Source organism: Prosopis cineraria, unplaced genomic scaffold (genome assembly GCF_029017545.1).
Source record: "Prosopis cineraria cultivar Desert tree isolate PC_DT_omini unplaced genomic scaffold, ASM2901754v1 PC14, whole genome shotgun sequence".
In the NCBI taxonomy this organism is placed as follows: Eukaryota; Viridiplantae; Streptophyta; class Magnoliopsida; order Fabales; family Fabaceae; genus Prosopis; species Prosopis cineraria.
Window position 1 is genome coordinate 26,630,569 of NW_026555345.1, and position 25,383 is coordinate 26,655,951.

Here is a 25,383-nt window from a genome sequence, read left to right on the forward strand (position 1 = left end):
TGACAGTAAACTATGAATTTTTGAAAATAAACTCAACGTCTATTGAATATTAGATTGCATATTCTTAACTCATGTTTTGGGTTCACTGTCGCCATAAAAAAACTTCACTTTTTGTTGCCGTTTTTTAAAATTTTCGATAGTGTGATAATCTATTTGGAAACTTTTATCCTATAGAAAAAGAATACTTTAAAACGTTTACCTCTCTATGATTCATTTATTAACTTCACAAATAAATTATTTGAAACAAATTTAAGATCAGTTTGAAAGGGAGACATCAACTTCCGAACAGAGTGACTTCGTCATATACAATTATTTAAAAAGTAACTACGACCTAGTTATTATCCAATATATTAGTTTTTTCAATCAAAGATTATTGCAATCAAAGAAGTTGAACGTATGTGAATTGAAAGGATCATGAAGAACCAGTTTCAATCTTCAACTAAGAGTTCACCGCTTTTGAACCGTTCAAATCTAATTTTTATGGTTTAAATTTATAATTTTTTATTAGGTATTTTTAAATAAAAAATTATTTTTAAAAAATTGACAATTAAGAGATTATCTTTATTTTAGATTATATATTCATTAAAATAATTTTTTAAAAAAATAAAAAGAAAAAGGTTGTAAATTTAAACCATCCAAATTAAATTTAAATGGTTCAAAAACTATAAGCTATCAATACTTATTTGTATGATAAGTGTTGAAATTAATTTTAGGTTGTACTAGCTTGGGTATGATATCTTGAATTTTTTTCTTTCCCGGTGAGAAAAATGATATCTTGAATTTTAAATCTATGTGAATCGTGGAATAAAAATAACAAAGTTTTGTATTAATTTACTAAAGTATCTTTAGCTCTTATTTTGGATTAATCTTTTTTCAATTATTAATATTTGAATTTAGAGGATTAGGTAGAAAGAGAAAAAAGAATTAGGCAATTTGTAACTCTTAATTAATTGATTGATTGATTAGTGATGGAATGATGGAACAACTTTTTCCTGTTCATTTTTTGATTAATCTTTCCAATTATTAATGTTTGAATTTTAAAGCTACAAATTGCAGCCACAACTTTATAGTCAATATCATTTCCCTATTCATTTATTTTACATTATATTTTATTATTTTTGGAACGTAATTATGTCCACCGCCGCTAGATTACATCAATGCAAATCACTATGACTTTTATTATTTGTATATATGGGAATTTTACTTAAATAGCACTAATTAATCACCGCAATTCAAAGCCCTTATTTGCTATTTATACAAGTACATTGATGATTTTGGAAAAAATAAATGAGTCGAGTAATTAGCTAATAATAAAACATGTCTTTTATGGAGTGTCAGGCAAAAGTTTTTTTTTTTTGGGTGAAATTATATATTATGGGCATATATTGTCAATAATTCACATGCAAAATTTAGGCGGAAAAGGAAGAAGTCATAATTAATTTAATCTCTTAAGTCCAAAAAGACTAAAAAGATCATCTAACTGTGTTCTACATTTCATAGAATTAAATAATTAACTATTGATGAAAAATCGTTAACATTGTTCTCTAGTTTGGTAACTACATGAAAAAAATTAAAACATATTCTCTTAATTTTTCTTCTTTCTAATAAAATGATCAATATGTTAAAAAAAAAAAAGAAAATTAAAGTACAGTAATCCAAAAGTAAAAAAGATGAAAATTATAAGTTAATTTAACATTTGTAATTAAAGTAGTAAGAAGGAAAATATAATAATAAGCTGTGAATGTCAAAAATTAGAGTTGATTTGTCAATCCAGGCAAAGAAGTGTTGAAGTATTGTTACCTGTAACAAACCAAATTGAAAGTTGACTCTGCTATCAGACAGTAAAAAGGTCCCAATAAGATCCAAAGAAGAGTGCGACGCAAATACTCTGGGGGGAAAAAATTAGTTCTAGAATCCGAGCAGATCTCCGCCATTTCAGCACATGAATCTGGATAGATGATACATGTAAAGAAAATGCCTGAACTAGATTTTTTTTTTTTGCAAAATATATTTTCCATTCCAAAAATATTTGATGATTCCTGCAAGAATAATTGGAATTTGTCCAAACCATCATATCATTCTAATTTCTTTGAGATTAATCTGTCTGAGTAACAAATATCAGTCAAGAATAAAAATTAATGACAAAATTATGACAGTAGCTGTGACTCTTATAATTTTCCTATGAACGGTAACTTATATGCGTAATTTAGATAATTTATTTTTTAAAAGTGCAAGAAGATCATTCTATAGGAGATTGAATCATCGTATACTATCCCAAGTACCAACTCTCTCCAATGGTAAATCTAAAAATTTTAGTTTTTGGTAATAAAAAAATTATTGACATGACTTTCAAATTACTTGTTTCTCGTGACTTTTTATATCTTAGGTTTCTTTGCTAGAAAAATATATCTTGGATTTCTAGTATATTATTTTTTGAGTAAATAAGCTAATATATAATTTATGAATTGGGCTTGTTGGAAAAAATAAATGAATAAAAAGGTTTAGATTTTTAGAAGAATATGAGTTCAACCTAATTCCTTTGAAAAATTAACAAAGCATAATATACTTGTTGTTTGAGTTTCCTGAACTTAGTATTAATGATTTTGAGCATCCTTGAGAATGAATTTCTCATTATGGATGAAAATGATGTTTATTTAATGGTGTTCAATGGATTTATTGATGGTAGTTGAAATTAAAGGGAGTTGTTCAAACTTTCCATCTTTAGTTTTGAGGTTCTATAGGTTGAGAAATTGGGTCTTGATAATTTTGGGGTGAACCCTAAACATTGGATTCATGATTTTGAGTTGTTAGATATTGTAATCATACTACTTATACTCATATGAGTAAATTGTAGTTAAAGAAAGTTAATGTACCCATTGGTTGGGAATAAACTCAAGAGGTTAATATTATGGAGTAATTAAAGTGTTGAAACGGAAAGTTAAGAGTTTGAAAAAGGTGATATTGATTATTTTGGACTTGATTTATTGTACATCAATTGTCCCATGCATCAATTTGACTTGAGAGCAAGCTTTAAAAGTATTTATTGAGGAGTAGACCTTTAGCCACTCAAATGTTTGAAATAACTAGGGAAATTTATTTGGTGTAATTATGTGTTAATTGATTTAAATTCTTATATGATTTGTTTTCAATGTATAAAGTTAAAATTTTTAATTGCCATTATGAAATATGTTTTGTAAAGAACTTGAGGCTTTGGTGATTTTGTAAATTATGATACGATGATAAAATGAATGAAATCTTTTGTTGTGTCATGATAATGAGGAATTTCTAATGACTACTTGAGAATGATGAAATGTGTGATAGTATATGTGTATCGGGTAATGATGATATGTGAAAGTATTTGTTTTTGGGAAAGCATGAAATGTATAGGAGAAAAATAACAATTTGTTATTGTGAGCAATCTGATGTGAATATATGATGTTATGTAGTATGTGGAATTGTACTTGCATACTTATATGCCTGTAGAAATGTAAGATAAGATAAATGCTTATTCCATTACATGTAATAATTAATTGGGCATGCTAATGTGGTTGATAAAATGCTATATGAGAGCACGAGTCATTATATGATCATATTGGCGGAAGTTTTCCTAGAGAGAGAAGTAGTGATAAAATTCATGTGGTATTGACTACTTATCATTAAAATTAAAAGCTAGCCCAGATGCTAATTGTTGGAATCAAAAGGTAGCTATTATCCTACTATTTGTTCAGGGACTATCCCATTATTTGTCGAGAAACTCAGACCTAGCTCCCTAAGGAGACTAGCTTAAGGTTTACAATACTTCAGGGATTTAAGAGTAAGGAAAGCCATGGTTCAAAAGTGAGAGTAGTGACCTTGGCCAAGTTGCTCCTCACAATTGGTGAGCTTGAGTAGTTCATTCACACGGACGAAGCCTTATTTTGGTTTATAGCCTATGGTTTCAGTCAAAAGGTATAAACAGGGTATAAGGTTGGTTCTATCATGCATATTATCTAATGTGGCAATGTGCATTGTTGTATGTGTTGGGGCTATTGTCACATGGTTGTTAGTATTATAACAATATGCCTTATGATATGACTTGTAGAAAGTGATTATAGGATAATAATATGATAGTTTATACAAATATAACATGAGTTATATGTGAAATTATGAAATATGTAATTATATGCCTCATGTATGTATTATTTATAAAAATGTCAATTATTATACAATTGCATAGGATAGAAGAACCTTAGTTACTATGTGATTATACTTACCCCTCTCTCTTAACATTTTTACAGGCTCTAACTCGAGCGTCAAAAAGGAAAAAGCTATGGAGGTTTAGATATCAATTGTTCCTATTCTAAATCCTTATTCTTTATGTTAATGTATGTGCAGTGAGTATAATATTGCCAACTAAGATCATATTTTGATCTTCACTTGCACTTGCAATTTGCATGACTAATTTATTATATCTTGGAGCCCTAAAATTATTATATAATTTTGAGCAAACTTTCTATAGGGCTCAAATTCTAGTATAAGTGCTGAAAATGAATTAAAATTACTATTTAAGCATGAATATGATGTTGTATACAATGCTAGGTCTCCCTCATTTGTTTTGATATTAAGGGGTTGAGAGTTGAGAAAGATATATGTGAGTTATATTTTGCATGTAGTGTGTTGCACAGGTAGTTTTAGGTTCATTAAGTGTATTATAGGTGTTAATTATAAGTTTTAGCACAAGAGTTGGGTTTTAGACACCATGTATATTGTGAAAAGAGTAAAAATAAATTTAGATATCCAACTCTTTTGTGTTAAATCATTTGGGAGTAAGACCCATGCCACTAGCTAGTATATAAAAAGATATTTTTGTACGCACCTAAATTATCTCAATCAGATGTCGAATGAAGAAATGGGACACAATAGAAGTTTGCCCCTGTGTTGTCAAATTGTGTAATGTGTTGGTAGTGCATGGTGCCTGTGCCATGGTTTGAGGCACAGTGAGGGACATGACGTAGCGTATCCTTTTGTATAGTCCCACCTGTTATCTTTCAACTAATTTTTAAATCTTTTGATCACCAAATGATACCTTATGCTTCTGTAATTGCCTTAGATTTTGGACCAATTGATGTCCTTGGAAATAATTTTGAATGTTTTGAAAACTGAGATCTCAATTTGTGAAAGAATATAACTTGATTTCAAAAGTGTTTTGTAAATGATTAATCATGATAAAGTAACTCATTTGGGTTAATCCCATAACTACCCAAAAATTGGTAATAAATACGTGGTTTAGTAAGGGAGACCTTACAACAAGGGTGATGAAAGAAATTGCACAATGGTCAATGATGAAGGTTCGGGTAGATGACAAAGGCTAGGATGAGTGAGAGAAAGAGTCACAAATGAAGGGATCTAATGAAAAGATAACACATGGCTTGTTACCTTTTTAAGTCAAATAATGGTCAAACAAATATCCATTTATTTAAAATTAATAGTAGGTGCACGTTGTTTTGTGCTAAATAGTTCAAGATTTATTTTGCATCATGTCATAGTATCTACTCAACGGTTTTCAAAAAATAGTTCATGATTAAATTTATACATTTACTATAAAATCATATTAATGATAACTCATGTTTATGTATTTCGGTCTTTAGATAAATTAGGCTCTTACTCACTCTCCATTTTTCTCTACAGCCTATTGCACAACACAATGAAAGGGGCTAGTTTCTCTAACATAGCAAACCGCGATTCAAATCTATAATATCCTCCTCCTTTTATCTCACTATTAAAACCTAAATCTCAAGAAATTAGGAAAATGAGACGATCATAATCATTAAATACAAAATTCTCATTGGTTAACAAAATGGGGACCTTAAGATTATAAATCTAAGTCAAATCAAGTCCTGTAAAAAGGCAAAACAAAGTTCGTAAATATGCAAAAGCAAGAGATTATCACATAAGTGGTTACATAGGTGCAAAAATTTAGAACAAGAAAAATTTTAAAAATTTAAAAGGCGTGTGCCACAATTCATTGAACATGCGTCATGGCGTGTTCGCCTTTGTGACATGCGTTGCAGCTTATGACGCCATACGTTGCGACGCAAATGCATGAACTTTGACAGTGAATTTTACTGTCAATTTGACAGCTTTGGGGTCAATTTTTGACAAGCCCCAATTCTCCGTCCGCCGTTTGAATGACGTGAACTAGGAGTCTATGGAAAGCTTTTTTCAAACTCTAACTAATGGCATTGGTTTCAGGCTCAAATTATTTTTACAACAAGAATTAGACACCCTTTTCAAAAGTTACTCCTTTACCTCAACTTTCGCAAATTCAAGTGTCCTATCCCAAAATTAAGGACTAATGGCCACCGATACCAAACGACCACATTTAACTTAAAAAAGTTAATTTGTGCAAAGCACCAAAACATAAAAAATATGTCCAAATTAAATTTTCACTACTCAACCCCTTAACTCAAAATCATAAGAAGGGGGAGTTTACCACAATTTTCATCAAGATTTCCCAAATCATCACATAATATGTGCTACCCTCACTTGCATTAGTATCTTAGCCCTATCAACATAACACATAATAATCAACTCTCTCACTAAGGCCCAAAACACCAATTATAATTTACTTTTCTCTTAATGCAAGTAAGTAACAAAAAGGAAAATCTTAGTTGGCAATTAAAATTGTCATACACATAAATTACCTAAAAGTAAGGAGGCCTATTACAGAAGACACATGATCCTAAGCCTCAGGTTGTTTTCCTCTATCTCTACTTCTTGAGCTATTTTCTGTAATATTAAAGATAACGGGTTAAGTATAACTACTCAGTAATCAAGGTTCGACTAGCCCATACTAATACATAACAATTAGTTTAAATGCAAGTAGCAGAAAGTGTTATTACTTTAACCCATGAGTAACATTTGAAATAAGAATTCACAACTTAGCTAACATAATTGCATTCATTTGGAAAGACAATGCCTTTAGCATTTTTTATATAAATGGAATTACTGACACAAGTCACTGACAAGCTTAATGGCAAAAATTATTACCCAACTAAATATATCCATATTATGGACTCAATATAGACAACAAGTGCCTATATGCATGATCACAACTCCCTTATATCTTTCTTATTCCTCTGATATGAAACCATGGGCTATAACTCAATGGGATAGTCTATATTCCTTGACTTCCCTAGCCTAAATACTTGTGAGGGAATTACCCGACCAATATGTGCCCAACTCACTTATGGATCACGGTTTCTCCCATTTCTCACACCATGGGGTGTCATACACCCTAGACTAGCTTCCTCATTAAATCAATGGATAGCTAGCTAGGTTCAAGTCTCTCATTGAACTAGTAGGACAGTCCTTCATTGAACAAGTGGGACAATATGGATAGAATCAATCTAGGCAATCCATCACATGGATGGGGCCTTACCATGTAGATTTCTCATCTACTCCATTTTCCAGGCGAACTCCTGCCTCTCAAGATCATGCAATGGACATTTATGCCATAACTTACATATATGCAATTCATAGAACTTCACATTATCATTTTTCATTGAACTTCATCATTACACAATCATTAGACTTTTCAGACACATTTCGTGGAACTTCAGAACTAAATAAGTCATTGAACTCCCAAATCACAATCATTGTACCTTACACTTTTAAAATCATTGAACTTCATCATTACACAATCATTGAACTTCTCAAACAAATTTCATGGAACTTCAGAACCAAATAAGTCGTGGAACTCTCAAATCACAATTATTGTACCTCACACTTTTAAAATCATTGAACTTTCCTATTTTCAAACATCATTGAACTCCTCATAACGAAGATTCATTTTACTTCTCAATTTGTAAAAATCATTGCACTTCTGATAAACATTAATATGAAAATCCACCACTCTTATTTTCAAGGAAAACCTTGCATCGTAAGGCATAAAACTCACAAATTTGATCCAGTGAATTTCTTCACAATTAAGCCACACTTGCATTTTCTCTAGTTTATATATATTTCAATAATAATTCATAAATCAACAAACCAATATACACACACAAGTATAAGATAGAATTCTCCTGGTTACCTCAAACCTTTGAGAGGTCAAAGGTTTCACCCCTCAACTATTCACTCCCGAAGCTTCCAAGAAGCTTGAATAGTGCTAATGATAGTTACACTACAAGCATTTACCATGCAAAGCATCAATATCCATTTCAAGCTATTTCTCACTAGCATTTTCATCATTTCTTAATACTCAAGCTTTACTCTAAACTCATGTAAAGGTATCTATAATATTTCTTAGCTTCCTTTAACTCTTATTAATAACATCAAGCTCTTAAATGGGCATTAATGAAGCCACATTATTCCTAACTACTAAATTTATAGAAATTTCAAACATATAATGTCCTCCAATCATCAATCATCATAAAATTATAATTATCAAATTTACTTAGCTCAATCTACCCCCATTAACTCTATTTAAGTCAATGGGTTTAGACTCATAATCTCTATAGACCGAAAATCACCATTAAAAATCAAACCCTAACTTCTACTATCAAGAAAATGAAAGAAGAGAGGAAGATTTAAGTTATGAGGCTTACCTTGGGTGTTTATGAGCTCCAAATTACTCCCAACAATCAACTTCTTCAAACCCTAGCTCAACTTTTTCGCCACTCCTTCATTCTCTTTTATTTTCTCTTCTGTTTCACATCAGGTTTGCGACTTAGTACTGTAAAATTCTGGCCATACGCCGCGACGCATGGCATAGAGAGCTTCTCCTAGGCATGTTGGCATGCATGTGCCGTGGCGCGTGGCACAGAACTATTCCTTTCAGAAATTCTTTCTCTTCTATTCCTAGATGACTCGATTCTCCTTTGGACCCATGTTTGGTATTAAAATCGAGATTAAACATGCCCGTTAGGCCTCTCTAGCCACACCTCAAAGATTCTCTTTATTAAACTTTTTAAGCTTAATTAATTTGGATTTAAAAATTGAGGATGTTACAAAATCCGTATGAGCAAATATGCTTACATTTAATGTCCGATTGTGTCTTGAATAAAACTACCTCTAATGAAAAAATATCTACACATAGAGCAATCACATAAGGTCGAACTTGTAAACTTGAAAAAATTCATGTCGATCTACTACTTTAAAGTGCAAATTTCAACCTTTTTAAGCCCTAAAATAAAAGGGTTGGCCTTTTAGGGCCAGGGCTGGCTTTTTTATAATTTTTTTAAATTTTAATATTAAAAAAATTAAATATTATACTAATTCTAAAACCCTAACCTCATTTCATTAAGATGAAGAAGAAATATATAAAAAGCTTAATATATTTGTCATTGATAAGGTTTTACAATGAGAAGGACAAAATTATATTAATATTGATAATAATGAAAATCATCAAGATTTAACTGATGATGCTTGTAATGATTATCGATGTTCATTTTGTGATGTTTTCATTTTTTATTAGACTTAAATTTATTTTGTAAGACTTAAGGTTTTGTGTAATAAATTTTTAGAATTTTAAATATATTTTTTAGACTTTTAAATTGAAAAATGAAAAAACATATAAGGTCGAGGCTTTAAGGGCTGGCCCTTCAGCCTTGAGGGCTAGGGCCGAGCTGATCAAAATGAAGCGTTGAGGTATAATCAAGCTTAACAGGACTAATTCATTTAGGCCTTAGCCCTTAAAGTGCAAACCAGCCCTTAATTGATAACTCTATTTTTTGAACAATAAAAAAATTAAAACAAAAAAAAGGGAATCACACAAAAAAAAATAAAAAGATTCATGTATTAATGTAAGATATCTTTCAGTTTTTTTGATAAAAAATAATATAAAAAAACAGTTACTGTTGTGCTGTGATAATATGGATATATTATACATTACATATTGAGATAACCACCTAAAGTTACCTCTCATGATAAGAGTGGAGTAAGTCGTGAATATTAAGGATTAAAAATTTTCCAATGGAACAAAAAAAAAATACATTTTGAGATTGTTATTAATTTTTGTTTGGAACAAATTCTTTTTAAATATAAAAGATAATTTAGCTCCGTGAAATGTGATAATGGTAATAAAATTTTAAGAGACCTTTTTTTAGATTAAAATTTTGTGTGAAATTAGTTTAGTACTCATTTACAACTAATTTTATTTGATTCACAAGTTTAATATAAGTAATAGCAAGTTTGATTCCACAAATAATTACGAGTGCAGGAAGTTGTGAATGTTAAGGATTAAAAAAATTTCAATGGAACAAAAAAATACATTTTGATTTTGTTATTAATTTTTTATTTTCAAACCAAATTATATATATTATAGTAAATCATCACACTAATTATAAGCTATATGTGAATTTTTTTTAACTGCAGGGATTTTTTTTTTTTTTTTGGATTACAAGAGGAAGCAAAAGTATAAATATTAAAAAAGAACATAACAAATAAACATATATCCAAGGCCACGTGGAGGGTTTTGGGGCTTAAGATGAAATTATTTAAGAGACCTAATGTATTTTATATATATATATATATATATATCTTTATATCACTTTTTTAGCTTTTTAAACCACAATCAAATATTAAATTTTTATAATCAAGAAATTATAACATTTCACTTTTAATAAATAATATAGCTAATCCATTTAATCTATTTTATACCATGATTTATGTTAAATAAGATTTAAGTAATTTTAATTTTGAAAAACTTCTTTCAAAAATGGCAAGTGTTTTGCTCAAAAAAAAAACAGTGGCAAGTATTACTGGTATTGTCAATAATATTTTATGAATAATAAAAAAGTAATGACTAATTATATAAGATATATAATTAACATTAACGCTTAATGAGAAAAATAATAACTAGTTATATGAGGTATGAGTAAAAAATTTTTGAGGTCTAAGGCAGCTGCTTCATTGACCTAACATGAGCAACGGCCCTGCATATATCTGCAGGGTCCTGACTAAGTTTGTAGACTCATGGCCCCATGAGGGCAATACACTCTCCAGTTAGATCTACAACTGCGCTTAATCGTTAGTTTTTAAAACCGTGCAAGCTAATTAATCAGGGAAAATATATATATTTCCTTTAAACACATGATCTTACAATATCTCCCAATTTTGCATGAGCATTTTTCTAATATCGTCGATACTCCAAAAGCAGAATGCAACTCATCTTGAATTTTTTTTATGTTCTAAATGACTTTAGTGGAATCTGAAAAGAATTTAACCAATATTGCATGGGCAATTCTTTAATGTGGGTGTATTTTTGGTTTTTGAATGTTTGCAATATTTTTCTCATCGTTTTGCCTTTTCTATAAATAAGAGAATCATTTTCTCATAACAACAACCATACATTTTATTCTACAAGATAAGGGTCGGTTACATTATTTGTACAATGTTATTATACTATCAAATCTTTAGGTACACCAATAATCAAAATGTCTTATTCAACAATTTTATTAAAACTTTGTGTTTCACTTTTTTTACTGGCATCTCTCATGACCAAGAGAAGCATTCTTTCATTATTAAAAAAGAAAAACACGAAGAAGAAAATAAGAGAATCATTATTAACGCAGCTATGCATTAAACCTAATTCAATGACGTCGTCGTCCTGCTGCCTGAGATGTTTCCTTCATTCTCCTCGTATTATGGCGAATAACAAGGAAATCAATTTTATGTTAATATTTTTTTTTTGGCAAGGAATTTTATGTTAATATTTGATATTGTTAGTCTTATGATTCTTATGTCAGATAAATGATAAATTCTTGAATAAATTTAGTGTATCACGTTATTCATATTCTGTTTAATAAAAACATGTTAGGTTGTGTATTTAAATTCAATGAATAATTTGAATCCACTCACTCAATGAATATATCAATTATAGCCATTGAATTTTATTAATACTAAAAAATTGTTAAGAAACATTTCTTTTAAAAAATTCAAAACAATACTCACAATCAAAGTACTCCTCATATATGTTGTTAAATTCCTTTCAAAAACTTGAGATTTTGTATTTTCTGATAAAATTTTTTATAATTATTCAGTTAAATCGAACTGTTATTATTATGTCATACGATACACTCATTGAGTGAATAGACTTAAGCTTCTTCTTGAACCCAAATCTATCAAGTTACACTAGTTCAATCAAACAAAATTTTATGCATTATTATTTTTAATGACTTTATTTTTGAAATAGAGTTTTTTGTCTTTTTTTTTCTCTTTATCATCATCAATGATAAAATAAATTTATATTTTTAATCATTAGATATGCCATATTTTTATTGAATAAAGTATAAATGATGTGGCACACTAAATTCATGAAAAAATTTTCATAAATAAATGTCAGAGTCCGTTCTAATAATAAATAGATGGATAAATACTGTCAATAAAATATACTAATTAAGGAACTGGACAAGATATAATCACAATTCACAATAAGCCATATTTTGAAAGCAAATGCGAATGCTCCCTCCGTTTAAAAATATAAAGTATTTTTAACTAAATTTTACCTTCTAATAAAGTAATTATCTACTTTCCAACTAACTTTATATTTTCATATTTATCCCTATTAAACACTCTACAATAAATATAAAATTATTATTAATAGAGATACTTTTAAAAAATAATAATAATTACACCTTAAAAATTTAAAAATGCCTTATATTTTATATCATCTAACTTCTCAAAAAATAGCTTACATTTTTGAATGAATGGAGTATCTCTCTCTTTACTTTGTATAGGAAGTTTAATTTTAATTTTATAAAATATTTTTTCCATCTTTTAATTTTAAGATTGTTAGTTTTTTTAATAAAAAATATTAACATTGAACTTTTAAATTCTAACAAAACATTCTTAAGTATTTACATATTCAATTCAAATTTTGAAATAATACTCAAAATTGAAATACTTTAGGCTAACCATGTTAAGATTATAGTTGTCAAACTCTTGAGTTGACTCGTTGAGTTGAATGTTTTTATATTTCAAACTTATAAAATTATATCAACTCACTCATAAATTTGAATTGGATATAAATTTAGTTAAACTTGTAAATTTACTGTTTTTACTTTTTTAATTTATAAAATTGTGTCAACTAATTCATAAATTCAAACTAAATGCAAGCTTAGTTAAACTTGTTAATTTTTTTTCAATTAAGCTATTTAAATATATGCTATAAAGAATTCAATTCATAAAAGTTATAAAACCTGGTTTAAAAAAAACTTAAAATATAAAAATTAATATTAATAAAAAGGAAAACAAAAGATACCAAAAATTAAGTTTTCCTATTTTAAAATTTTTATGTTTTATATGTGATAATTTATCAATGTAGGTGGCTTTAATTTCAATTATTCATATTTTAAATATATTTAAATTAAATAACAGTCATATTTTAATAATTATTTATTAATAGAGGTAAAATCTTTCAAGTTTACAGTTTGAGTTTGCAATATGAGTTTACATTCTTCTTATAAATTTATTTAATTTCGTGAGTTTGACAACCTTAATTAAAATTAAATAACTGAAAAAATCACTTAAGACAGACCATGTTAAGATTAAATAACTAAAAAAATACTTTATAAAATTAATGGATTCAATTGAAATTTTATTAAATTAAAAGACTAAATATATACTTTTACCCATTTTAAATCATTTGTTTATTTATTCATTTTTGCCAAGATAATGGATCGATTAATGAACATAGACCTAAATTGAAGCCATAAATTGAGGTAAAGGTAGGCAGACAAGATACCTCCTTTCTCCAGAATTTGCATGACGACCAACTTATGAGCCGATCTCAGATTGTCAATTTAATCCGCAGTTGATTAAGTCAAATCTTTAACGGACATTTAAACTAGTTTAAAGAAAACTCAATTTTCATAATTTGATATCGACAAGATTAAAATTTATAGAGATATTTGCAGCAAAATTCCATAGTAAAATCTGAAAATTAAAAAGACACTATGTTTGAACAAAGGTATCGAATTATGCACAAATCTGTTGTTCCGATATCATATAATTTACATTGATAAATTGATTTAAAAGAGATTTTAGTTAACATATGTAAGATTTTTTATTTCATTTTTTGTGAATTTCAACTTTCAAGACAGTCCATTGCCATTTATCTCTTCGTTCTATAGTTTTGCCAAACTAGGTACGTAATCTTGAATCTTGATTTGATTATTGTCAGATCAGAAGATGATGTCCTGTTCAAACTTGGGGATCGATCAAATTATCAAAATGTCAAGCATTACTATCACACGCTTCCAATAATTTTTTAAATAAACATAAAAAGAGAAAAAAATATTTTTATAACTCCCTCCCTTTTCTGTTTTTCCTTTTGTTAGTTATTATTATAGTATAAAAATTTGAATCAATCTACCTTGTTGAACTAATAAACTATTAAATTAATGTCTTAACTAATTTAATAAAATATTTTATTTATGACTAATATAATTATGATTCGATTACGATTTTGATCGTTAGCCCTTGAACTATATTTTGATTGATTTAATGATATAAGGTTTTTAGTATTACTAATCACAAATTAGAAAAATTATAACAAAGGACCCAAAAAAAGTAATATTTATTAGAGAGGACCTTAAAAATAATTATTATTTAAAAGGACCAAATATCAAAATATATTTTAAAAACACTATATTGATCCTAGTTACATATTCTACATTTTTTCTAACCACATTCATGCGTTGCATTTGATAGTTACTAATAAAAATACATTATTTGATAGAAAGTTATTTTTTATATAACAAGGAGACAAAAAAAAAAGAAAATTAAAACAAAGATAAATTAATGTTCAGGAACCATAGCAAGTTAATAATTTTATATCTCTTAAAAATTCACATGTCTAAACATCGAGACAGCGTATTCTTGGAAAAATTAAATAATTATTTAAAAATGAATATTTTTATAACTATATTGATTTAATTTTTAAAATTATATATTTTAAAATATATAAATACTGACTGAATTATTTTTTTAGACCAAAAATATCGATTCAATTATTTAAAAGTAAATATTTTTTTAAATTATATGTTTTACTACTTTTGTTTTCTGGTGTGAAATTGAAAAATGCACAACTTTATTTTTAAAAGAGTACTTTGTAATTTGGGCTACCCCATATTAATTTTAAGGTTGACAGATTTTATATTAAAGTTGTAATAATCAATTATACTTAGATTGGTCCTTCATCCTAATTTGAATATTTAAGGTCTTTTATAATAAATTTTAATTGCATTAGATCCCTCTCCCTAATTTTTCCTCTCAAATTCTAAGAAAACTGTTAAATTTAGTTTTTATCTTAAAATCACTTCTTTTTTAAATTTCTCCCTCAATTAAATGTTATTATTACCAAGGGTCTAACAGAAAAAGCCGATCCCTCATAACATAATAAATTAAGATTTAAATTTCTATTGAAAAAAAATACCTATATTTAATACCCAATTGTATTCCAAACATAATTGCCTCCAATAAATAGATACATGTGGATAACCCAAAAAAAAAAAAAAAAACGTCATGATTCTCTCAACTTCAAATGTCTTGAAATTTTTGAATTCTCAATCTTTTTAATCATTTATGAAGGGCATTTCAGAAAAAAATCATTCATTACTCCTAAAAATTTTTAGAGTGCCTTGTAATTAGGGATATGAAGAGTATCATCATTAACCACTCTACACGGGCAAAGGAAAGCACTCAATCCCCCTAAAATATTCCAATCTTTCCAAATATACCCTCTATTAAATGCAGTGAACTCTTTTAATGAAGAATGAATAAATGGGGGTCTAAGTTTTTTTTTTTTTATTTGTAAGAAATATTTTTAGGATAAACACAGTAATTACTCTCAAAATTTTACAAAATGACTTATAAAATGAAACACAGAACCCTTCAACAAAATAACTTGTAATATATAAAAGAATGAGTGTGTTTGTCAACAACTTCTGGACATCTTTACCATCTACTTCACAGAGGACAGACACATGACATTTCTGAAGCAAGTAGTTTTTAATACATGGGGAAAGGCCACAAGGGTAAAGATGAAAGCAACAATCAATAAGGTCATGAGCCCCAATGCTACATCGTAACTCAAGACATCTGTAAGTGAAAACAAACACAATGCGGCTATAATCCGGTAAATCGATGATTCGACATACCATAAACCAAAAGCGTAATAAGCTTTGACTCACATCATATATAATCTCTTCACTTCCGTATAGTGACAGATTCTTAAAATTAAGCACCAATCAGATCAGCACCCCTGGCATGCTACCAGTTATACGATATCATTGCCACTCCTTCCAATTATATTTCTAAGAGTGGAATTGCTCCCTTTTCTCATACATTTATCCCAGAAACAGATTTCTTGGTCTGAAATCACGTAACTAAGTATTTTGTACTAGAATCCTTCTGAATCAGAATTACATATCATTCAAAGCAACATAGAGTTGTAGACCATCAAGTGGTGGGGGGGAAAACATGCCTCATGCCCTTATCCTTCAAGGCTTAGCAAAGCAGAAATGCCTCAGGAAAAGAACTCCCAATTTTGGTCAATCAAGAACTAAAATCGATTGATTGCCACCATACATAAGATAGATTCGGAGACCTTTCCACAAGAGAATCCGACATTTTACAAGTGGTGCCTGCCATGTGGAAGTAAAAACAGAGTCACCAGCTAAATTTGGTGGTTTTCAGACGTGCAGTTCTACTTTGATTGAAGAGCATGGGGAAAAAATAGGTGAAATTGAGTTCCACGCCAGCAGGCAGAAGAAGGCTCCATGCAACCAAAACTGCAAAATTTAGTTGTCAGCAATCACAATAAGTTACATCTACAATTCTAATTTTTCTCCAACCACTTGCCTGACTTATTATATGAGACATATCCACTTTCTCTTCTCTGGCTTTCACCATCTCAAAATTTTTGCAGATACATCAAACCTTGAATTTCCGGATTAGACTCTTTTTCAACCTGAAAGGACCTTCCATGCACGGCCAGGAATTCAATTTATAATTTTAAACAACCCACTTTGCCTCATCCATTTTAGGGATGACAATATCTTCCCTCATTGCACTTGCATATTTCTTTCCAACGGGTGCCCCAGCCTGTGCAAACAGCTCAACCACTGCAGGCAACATTCCATAATATCTCTTCAACCCATTTACCAAAGGTTCACTAGATAGCGGATCTCGAATATGATAGACATACACTGGAGGTACCAAATCATTGATTGTAGCCTCCTGCCAAGCATGCTGCCCATCCCTCATCTGGTGTTTGTAGGCTTGACAATTTCGTACTCTATGACCTTTAGGTCCTACTTGCACCTCTGGACAATATCCACAAGTTTGTACAGCATACTTCTCCATAAGTTTTGAAGCTCCAGTGCATATTTTCTCCCATGCTTTCATTCCTTGAACAGCCATAACTTCACCAAAGCCTGCTAACAAGCACAGTCTGTTTTTAAAAACTATAAAAGAAAAATGACAAAACAAGAAGGAAAAGGAAAATGGAATTCGGCTCCACTAACCTTGAATATCAATATAATGCAACTCCATTGAATTCGCACCTTCATCCACCCTCTTTTTTTCATGCCAAAACCCACTTGCGTCTATGTCTTTGCCAGGAGAAATATCTTTGGGAAACCTTTTCTCAAAATCAATTATCCTACCAGCCAAAGAGTAAACAGGGAAGGCCCTTCTCCTGGTGGGGTATTCAGGCATGTCAACACCTGCCTGCATACACAATTCAACAATTGCAGGAATTCGGTCCACTTGGAGCATTTCATTATGTGAAACTGCCCTTCCTACTCTGTCATACAGATGAAATGACTCCACAGTTGGCAAAATATGTCCAAGACCTCCTCTGACCCAACTATGCTGTTTGCTTGATAAGCTTCCTCTAACATTACATGATTTTATTTTATGTGGTGGATGACCAACATGAGCTTCTCCACACAAGCTGCAAATTAAATGTCAAAATCTCAATTTTTTAAGAAAAAAATCCGACATCGTGAGATATGTCAACATAACTTGCAAAAGCTCTTGTTTACATCAAGAGATGCTCCAAAACCCAGCATGCATTGAACCATAGTCTATCAGATTAAGGTTCTTATCTAAAATAATGCAAGTCTGAGTAATTGAAAAAATCCAGATGACAAAACGTGGCCCTTAGTTGGAAGTTAGAATACAGACATCATAATTCATTGGGAAGCCCTTGAATGTAGGAAAACGCCAATATCTAAAATAAATAGTGGCACTACCTGCATGTATAAATAGCAATGTGCTTGACAAGCCTTGAAACAATAGATAGAAGTTCAAGTCTGGCCGCATAGACTTCATGCGCAACAGGAATTAATTCCTTCACCAACAAGCCATTTTCAGGAGGTTGTAGTATAATCTCATGCACCTTTTGCCTATCCTTCTTTTTCTGTCTAGCTTCACGCTTCAGTTCATTAATACTTCTCACCAGTGGCTTTCTCTCAGATTTCTTCAGTTTTCTTGGCAACTCAGAGCTCGCAGACACAGTCATAAACCATTGACAAAATTGCTTATTTACATCCCTCAGCTTCGTGCAACCAGAATCTTGTACAGCTCCGCAAATGAGATTGCCAACAATTTGTGCACTTCTAACTAGCACCATAGCTTACCAGAAATTCATGTGCTGCTGAAATACATTTGAAGAAAAAATTCATACAGAGAGTGAAAGCTGCAAAAGAAACGGCAGCAGAAGTTCATATATTTTCTTGAGATTTGCATCTTTATAATAAGTAATTACATAACTATTTAAAATATGAAAACTATACCTTTTAGCCAGTTAATTCAAAATAAAGACAACTGTAGAAAAATGAATAATCTTAAAATTAAGATATATGCCAACTGCCTATCCTATAACGCATCTTATCAACGTAATTTAGAAAAATCTCAATAACTATGGACCTCAAATTTCCAAATTCATCCTTTTAACTAATTTGATGTTAACATTATTCTGCTTTTCGATTTAAGGTGCCTTATACCCGCATTCTGCGCTGCAACTATAACCCCTATTCACTTTAAGTTACAGTTAACAAAAGTTTCCTCCGCTGCACCGTGCGATCGGTAGGTTTCCCAAGATGAAAAAGCATGAAGTATATTAAAACCTGAAGCGTAAATTCCTAGTGACGGCAACATTGATGGCTTGGGAGGATGAAATCGAAGAAACCGGCAGCATAAGAAAGAGACCGTTGCCGTTGCAAGGATGAAAGAATCTGTTGCCGTCGGTGGCTATGTAGACGGTGAAGGAGACAGAGGTTTCCTCAGCAATGTCGACGGCGGCGGCAATAGAGGTTTCCTTGGGCTGTCTCCTAGGGGAGGGAGAGTCAGAGCCTCGGGGGCTGAAGATCGTCTGATGGGGGTGAGGGCACAATAGGAATGTTGCAAGTGTCATGGGGACAATTTGATAAAATCACATACTTTCCAATTCCATTGAGGAGAGAGTCTCCGCTGATATGTTCACGAATCACGAAGCCGCCTGCCGCCTGCCGCCTGTAATTTTTTTTTTCAGATGTTTTTAGTATTTATAAATATTCAAATAACAAGCGTCACACATTTTTACTAACATTATAGAAATTAAAAATATTTAAAAAACTTCTAGAGATTAAAAATAAAGCTTAATGAAATTATAGGATTAATAATTATGTTTTTCTTTTTTTTAATAGAAATTTCATTCAAAAGACTGGCAAATACTTACTGTAGGCATTTCTCTCGATGCAATTGTGAGGGAGTAGCCTCTTTTGGGGGGATCAAATTTCTCTGTTTTTTTTTTCAAATTACATTTAAAAAATTGGTAAGAAATTTATTGACGAATAAGGGTTAATAATAAATTTTATTCTAAAAAATAAGTTTATATTTATATTTTAAAACAATATATTTTATATATTTTTTTTTCTCAAATAAGTTTCTTATCAGTAGTTTTTTCATTTTTTTTAAATCTGGTAAATAACCAAGAATTTCTTGCTACATATGGGCCTTCAATCTTAAACAGGCCCATAAAATTAATTGTAATTGGGCTTTTGAAATAATAGGCTTACTACGGATTAGGCCCATATAGTTCTGTTCGTTAGTATTCCCTGGTTTTGTTTCTACAGTTGACAGAGTTTGACATGCACACACCCAAAAAAAAAAAAAAAACTGGCAATTTGCATATGAAATTGAACTTTCCTAGGAAAAAACAGTACAACGTAGAATTAAAAGGCAATATCAGCCCATATTTGTTTGACTAAAAAATAAGGATTGTATTAGGTTTTCAACGGTCAACATATAAACTTTATCAAATCTTATATGAATATAGACAATTTAAAAATTTGTTTGTGAATAAAAACATATTAAAATTATATAATCTATATAACTGACTTGCTTAATAAGATCAGACTTGTTGTATAGAATTAAGGGACAAGATGTTGTGTTAAACACAAACTAAATGACTTGCATTCAACACAAACTGAGAGAAATAAGGAAGTGAAGGGTCATCCAACACCATACATAATATGAAATAAACTGATAATTGTTCCCCACCTTTAAAGCACTGGACATTAATTACATATACAAAATACAAATACCCTCACATGGATTTAAATAAGTACATAGAAATTTTTTTTAAAAAAAGTGTGTATTATAATTATATTGAACTGGAAAATATGAGAAACAAATTGTAGAAGAGATCAGTAGCTTTAATTTTTGGACTTGGGCTTCTTCACAATCATCACTGAGCAGTTTACATGATGAGCACAATAATCACTCACACTTCCCAAAAACGCCCTGCATAAAAAACTCGATCAAGTTAGCCGCAATTAATTAACAATTATTTTATTTTTGGATTTTTATAAATTGGTTTTGCGCTGTTAATTCAATGTAAGTTTCATGTATTGCACATAGTATAGGGGGAAAAAACAAAACAACTTAAGGCACTCTTCTTAACATGTGAATGATAAGACTCATTATGTATCTAAAAATTAACCACATGACTCGCTATAAATTTTATATTAATATTGAAATACTAATATTAATATATTGATTTATTTTAAAGTTGCAGACCCAATTTAAAAAAAAAATCTGAAATATAGTGAGACATAAGGATTCAAAGTTTCTTAATATATTTAAAAAAAATTCAAGTCGTTCATGGATAAAATGGCAAAGAATTATTCATGGATTATATTTAAAACAAAATTAATTGTGACCTTTGAATCTTCTTTTTCTTTATTTGGATAATCTAGATTGCATTATTTGGTAACAAAATTGATTAAAATTAGACGGTTCAAAATTTATTTTATATTGTATAATTCCATTTTTTCCTTAAATAAATAGAATTAAACATAAAAGATACCTTTTGAGTTTGCCATAGCCATGGCTACCGAGAATCAAGACAGAAGCATGGTGTCTATCAACAGCATCACACAGCACATTCCTTGCATCCCCTTCTATCACTTCCACTTCCACATCTTCCACCTTCCACATTGTTATATCATATAATCAAATTAATATATATACATAGTATTGATCATTAACTATTCATCTATATGTGTGTGTGTGTAATAAAACTTACAAATTTATCAGCACACATCTGTCTTGCCTTGTCTGTAATTTGATCAGCAACCGTCTTTATTTGCACTTCCAATGTCGGCAGCACATCTACAAATGCTTTCCACCAAATAATTTTATCACAATATATTTCTAACTATACCCTTTATTTTTAACATGCATATATATATAGGAAAAATGATTGCATTTTTTTTTTTGCATGTTAATTTTTTTGAAATAAAAATGTAAGAACGTAGAAAATCCAATCTGGAATGAGTAGGGTTAGACATACAAGGGCCGGCGACGCTGACCGGGATGGGAGTGAAGGGGCGAGCGTAGAGAATGACGAGCTTGAAAGGAGACGGAGAAGATTGGAAAGGCGTGAAGAAGGTTTGGAGAGTCCATTCTAAAGCATAAGAGCTGTGCTTATTTTCATCCATGGCTACCAACATCACTTTCTTCTCTCCCATTTTTGCACTCTCTCTTTCTCTCTTCAAATTTCACTCTTTTCTTACTCTTTCTACTTTCTACCTCTCTCTCTTTGTGTATTATCAGCTATATATAATGAGATTCATGAAGGATAAAATCATTAATATAATTAATATTATCAAGATTTATCCTGTTTAATTTATTGAAGGTAGCCTTTGGAATTCTTGAAAAGACTGTGTTTTTGCCATATTCATGACTCCTTATTGTGGGCTGTTATTTCAGAAAATATTTATTATGGGACTGTCCTAATATTGAGAATAAATTATGGAGTAATATTATTTACATATGTAGCTAATTATTCTTAAAGCTATCCAATGCAGTCATAATTTAAATTGAAATCACACAAACACCTGACAACGTATGAATGAATCTAATATATCTAATAGGGGTAAATTATTTTTTCCCTTTCTTTTGAAATGACTAATTAGTATTTACAAGAATTTCTCTATCATATTTTTTTTAATACGAATTTCTCTATATCTTATATATACATTATTTTGGTCTTTACTAAAAAAAATATGAGAAATTACAAATATAATTAATATTTATCCAACAGCATTGGTCAAAAACATAAGTTTACTAAATATTCTTAGTAAAATTTTATAAAACCAAGAATAATTATTAGTGATTAAATATCTTTTGGAATTTTTGAAAGGACATATGATTAATAGTGATCTTGATATTCCGTGGACAAAATAGAAATATTGATGACGTACAGCGCAGCTATGAAGTTTGAAATATGCTAAAATTGTTACTGTCTTTTACTTGGAACAGCTAAAAAAAAAAACAGCTAAAAGATTAAAGACCACAGATTCTGGCCATTTTCCCCCAAATAAATATAGAAAATTGTTGATTTATTTTCACGCTTCCATGGATAGGAGAATCCATGATTATCCTAACAAACAAAATATGCTCAGCCGCATTACTCATACACGAATAATACACTTTATCCTTATCTCTTTAAAAGCGACGAGAAATATTTCGAAAATTTTATAATCCAAATTAATTCTTTATTAGAAATACAGATTAAAAGTCCTTGATAAGAAATATATGTCATTTTTTTCATATAATCAATTTTTCCCCGTTTTTGTGATGAAATAATAAAACTAAAACGCTACCTCGGAGAACGCAACTCACTCTCCTAGGCAACAATATGAGAATTGAAAAATAAACGAATTCCGAGCCACTCACCCTCACGCGCTGACATCCCGTCCTCCCCACGACATGCTCCATCGACATTAACATTCAACATGTTCTAAGGTGGTGGCCTCCACCGCCTCGCACTGCACTGCTGATTCTGTGTCATGATTCTGCCCATTGCAAGCAAGCCCTCACCTGATGGGCAACGATACCCGAAGCATCAACGGACTTCATAGTAAGCCACGGTTGCCTATACAAACCAATGCAAACCAGACATTGCAGCCTGCACCTCTAACCATCCGCGTATGGCTCAAATTCCACACCATCCATTGTACATTATTCTGATAAGACAAGAAAGCCCTTCGTAGATCACTCCCTCAAGACATGTAAGATATCCTCTCTTCCTTCCCCACACAACGTACAACTCTCATCTCAATGAATACCCCTTGAGACACGCACAACGTTCATTACTAAACGATCCTTCAAGCCAAGCCACAAGAACGTCCTACATCGGCGCGGTCCATTTCGATAACCCTCTCCGTCGTCTCTGCAGAGACTCCAGTAAGCAGATTTAGTCAAGAATTCGCCATTGTTTGTCCACTTCCATGTCGGTTCATCATCCCTTCCCTTTGTCACATGCTCTCCATACTAATAGCTCGTAACACTCCCATGCTCCAGTTGGGGATACGTAATCACTAACTAGTGACTGGTCTTGTTGCATACCTCAGCAAATTCTGGGGATGAGATAACCGCATGTCATGCCAGAACTGCATCTTATCGCCCTCCCCTAACGTCCCAGCAACCCCCTTCTTCGTGTCTTTCCACGCCTCCTGTATACGCTTCTTTGCCCGTCACCCCTTTCGGTGACCGTCAGTAGATGGCAGAATCTCATCCCCACACTTAAATTAATTTCTCCCTCATAAATTTGACCCAAGGCGCATCCCTGTGCTTGACCAAGCCCCACCCCATTTTCATCATGAACCCTTGATTTTGGACTCTCGGGTTCTGCAACCCCAACCCCCCATTCTCTTTTTCTTGATGCACATCCTTCCACGCCACCAAGCTCGTTCACCTGTTCATTCCTGATTCTCCCCACAAAAATGTCCTACACTTCTTATCTATCTCTTGACAAGTGCCTACAGGCAACAACGCGGACTGCATGGCATGTGATTGGCATACCAGCCACCACGGATTGTACCAAAGTGTGTCGAGTCACCAACGACAAGGAGCTTGGTTTCCAACTTGACGGTCTTTTGTCCATTTTGCAAGAAAATAATTGTATTAGTTCTTAAAAATTCTTATGATGAATGTGTACCCCGCGCTGAGGGTGTCTCCATTTCTCATTTGGTGCATTTCCCTCCACCCCCTCAAAACGGCATCGTCTGGAGTGGGAGAAAAAAAAAAAGAAAGCCAAAAAAAAAAAAAACAAAAGAAAGCCAAATAATATGTTGTTTTCCTCTCCAACACCAGCGCGCGGGAACTTCTCTATTTTTCTCATTCGTCCAGAACAGAGACGTGCTCACACAACAGAAAGAAATTCTGACCAAGAAAAGATTTCAATTAAGGAAGGATTTTGATTGTAATTTGGTATGGTTCCATTTTTTTCCTGTGCACTGATCATTTCTATCCCTCATTTAAACTTAAAACTTGCTGAACGTGGTTGCCATTCTCTCTCTCTTTCTCCCTTACATTGGTCATTTTCCTCCCCTGTTTTTATGTTTAAATTTATTTTGAAACACATTACTAATTTGCCATGGACTTGTGCTATAAAGAAATTCTTTTAATGACAGTCACAGCTACAAGAAAGTAATGCTGACCATTTAACACGTTATTATCCCTTAGCTTTGCATAAATGAATGCATCACCAAGCTCTTAGGTTATTTTTAAATTCATTAACAGTTTTTTGTTAACTCTCATGAATAAATGTTTATTTATTTTTTTATCTGCTTACTCTTGCTTTTAGTGTTTTTGTTTTTCAGCTTTTCTTGTTAGCTTTAAGTAATGGACACAATTATGACTCCAACAGTTGGTCTTGAATTTGATGATCTAGAAGAGGCATAGCAACATTGGATTGACTATGGTGGAAGAATAGGATTCAGTGTTAGAAAGCAAAACTCTAATAAGAGCAAGAAGGATGATTCTATCATATATTGCAAATATGTTTATTCCAAGGAGGGAGTGAAAAAAGTAGATAAAAGAGACTTTAAAACTAAGAAGCCT

At 31.0% G+C, this 25,383-nt stretch overlaps 2 protein-coding genes across 4 annotated transcripts; both read right to left on the bottom strand.

Moving 5' to 3' along the window:
• Positions 1 to 15,875: 15,875 nt before the first annotated feature.
• Positions 15,876 to 19,437, bottom strand: LOC129293852 (APO protein 3, mitochondrial-like). 3 transcript variants are annotated; one of them, XM_054931969.1, is made up of 4 exons: positions 19,119 to 19,437; positions 18,243 to 18,643; positions 17,511 to 17,941; positions 15,876 to 17,420 (listed from the first exon to the last, which is right to left on the bottom strand). In XM_054931969.1, the coding sequence occupies exons 2-4, from the start codon at positions 18,620 to 18,622 to the stop codon at positions 16,999 to 17,001; spliced, it is 1,233 nt and encodes a 410-aa protein (XP_054787944.1). In that variant the 5' UTR covers positions 18,623 to 18,643; positions 19,119 to 19,437; the 3' UTR covers positions 15,876 to 16,998. The 3 variants fall into 3 exon arrangements, with proteins under 3 accessions (XP_054787944.1, XP_054787942.1, XP_054787943.1); XM_054931967.1 differs by having other exon boundaries at positions 18,243 to 18,646; XM_054931968.1 differs by having other exon boundaries at positions 18,243 to 18,688.
• Positions 19,438 to 20,687: 1,250 nt separating this feature from the next.
• On the bottom strand, positions 20,688 to 22,004 carry LOC129292421 (universal stress protein PHOS34-like). Its single transcript, XM_054929975.1, has 4 exons — positions 21,827 to 22,004; positions 21,560 to 21,654; positions 21,341 to 21,462; positions 20,688 to 20,775 (listed from the first exon to the last, which is right to left on the bottom strand). The coding sequence occupies exons 1-4, from the start codon at positions 22,002 to 22,004 to the stop codon at positions 20,688 to 20,690; spliced, it is 483 nt and encodes a 160-aa protein (XP_054785950.1).
• Positions 22,005 to 25,383: the final 3,379 nt, after the last annotated feature.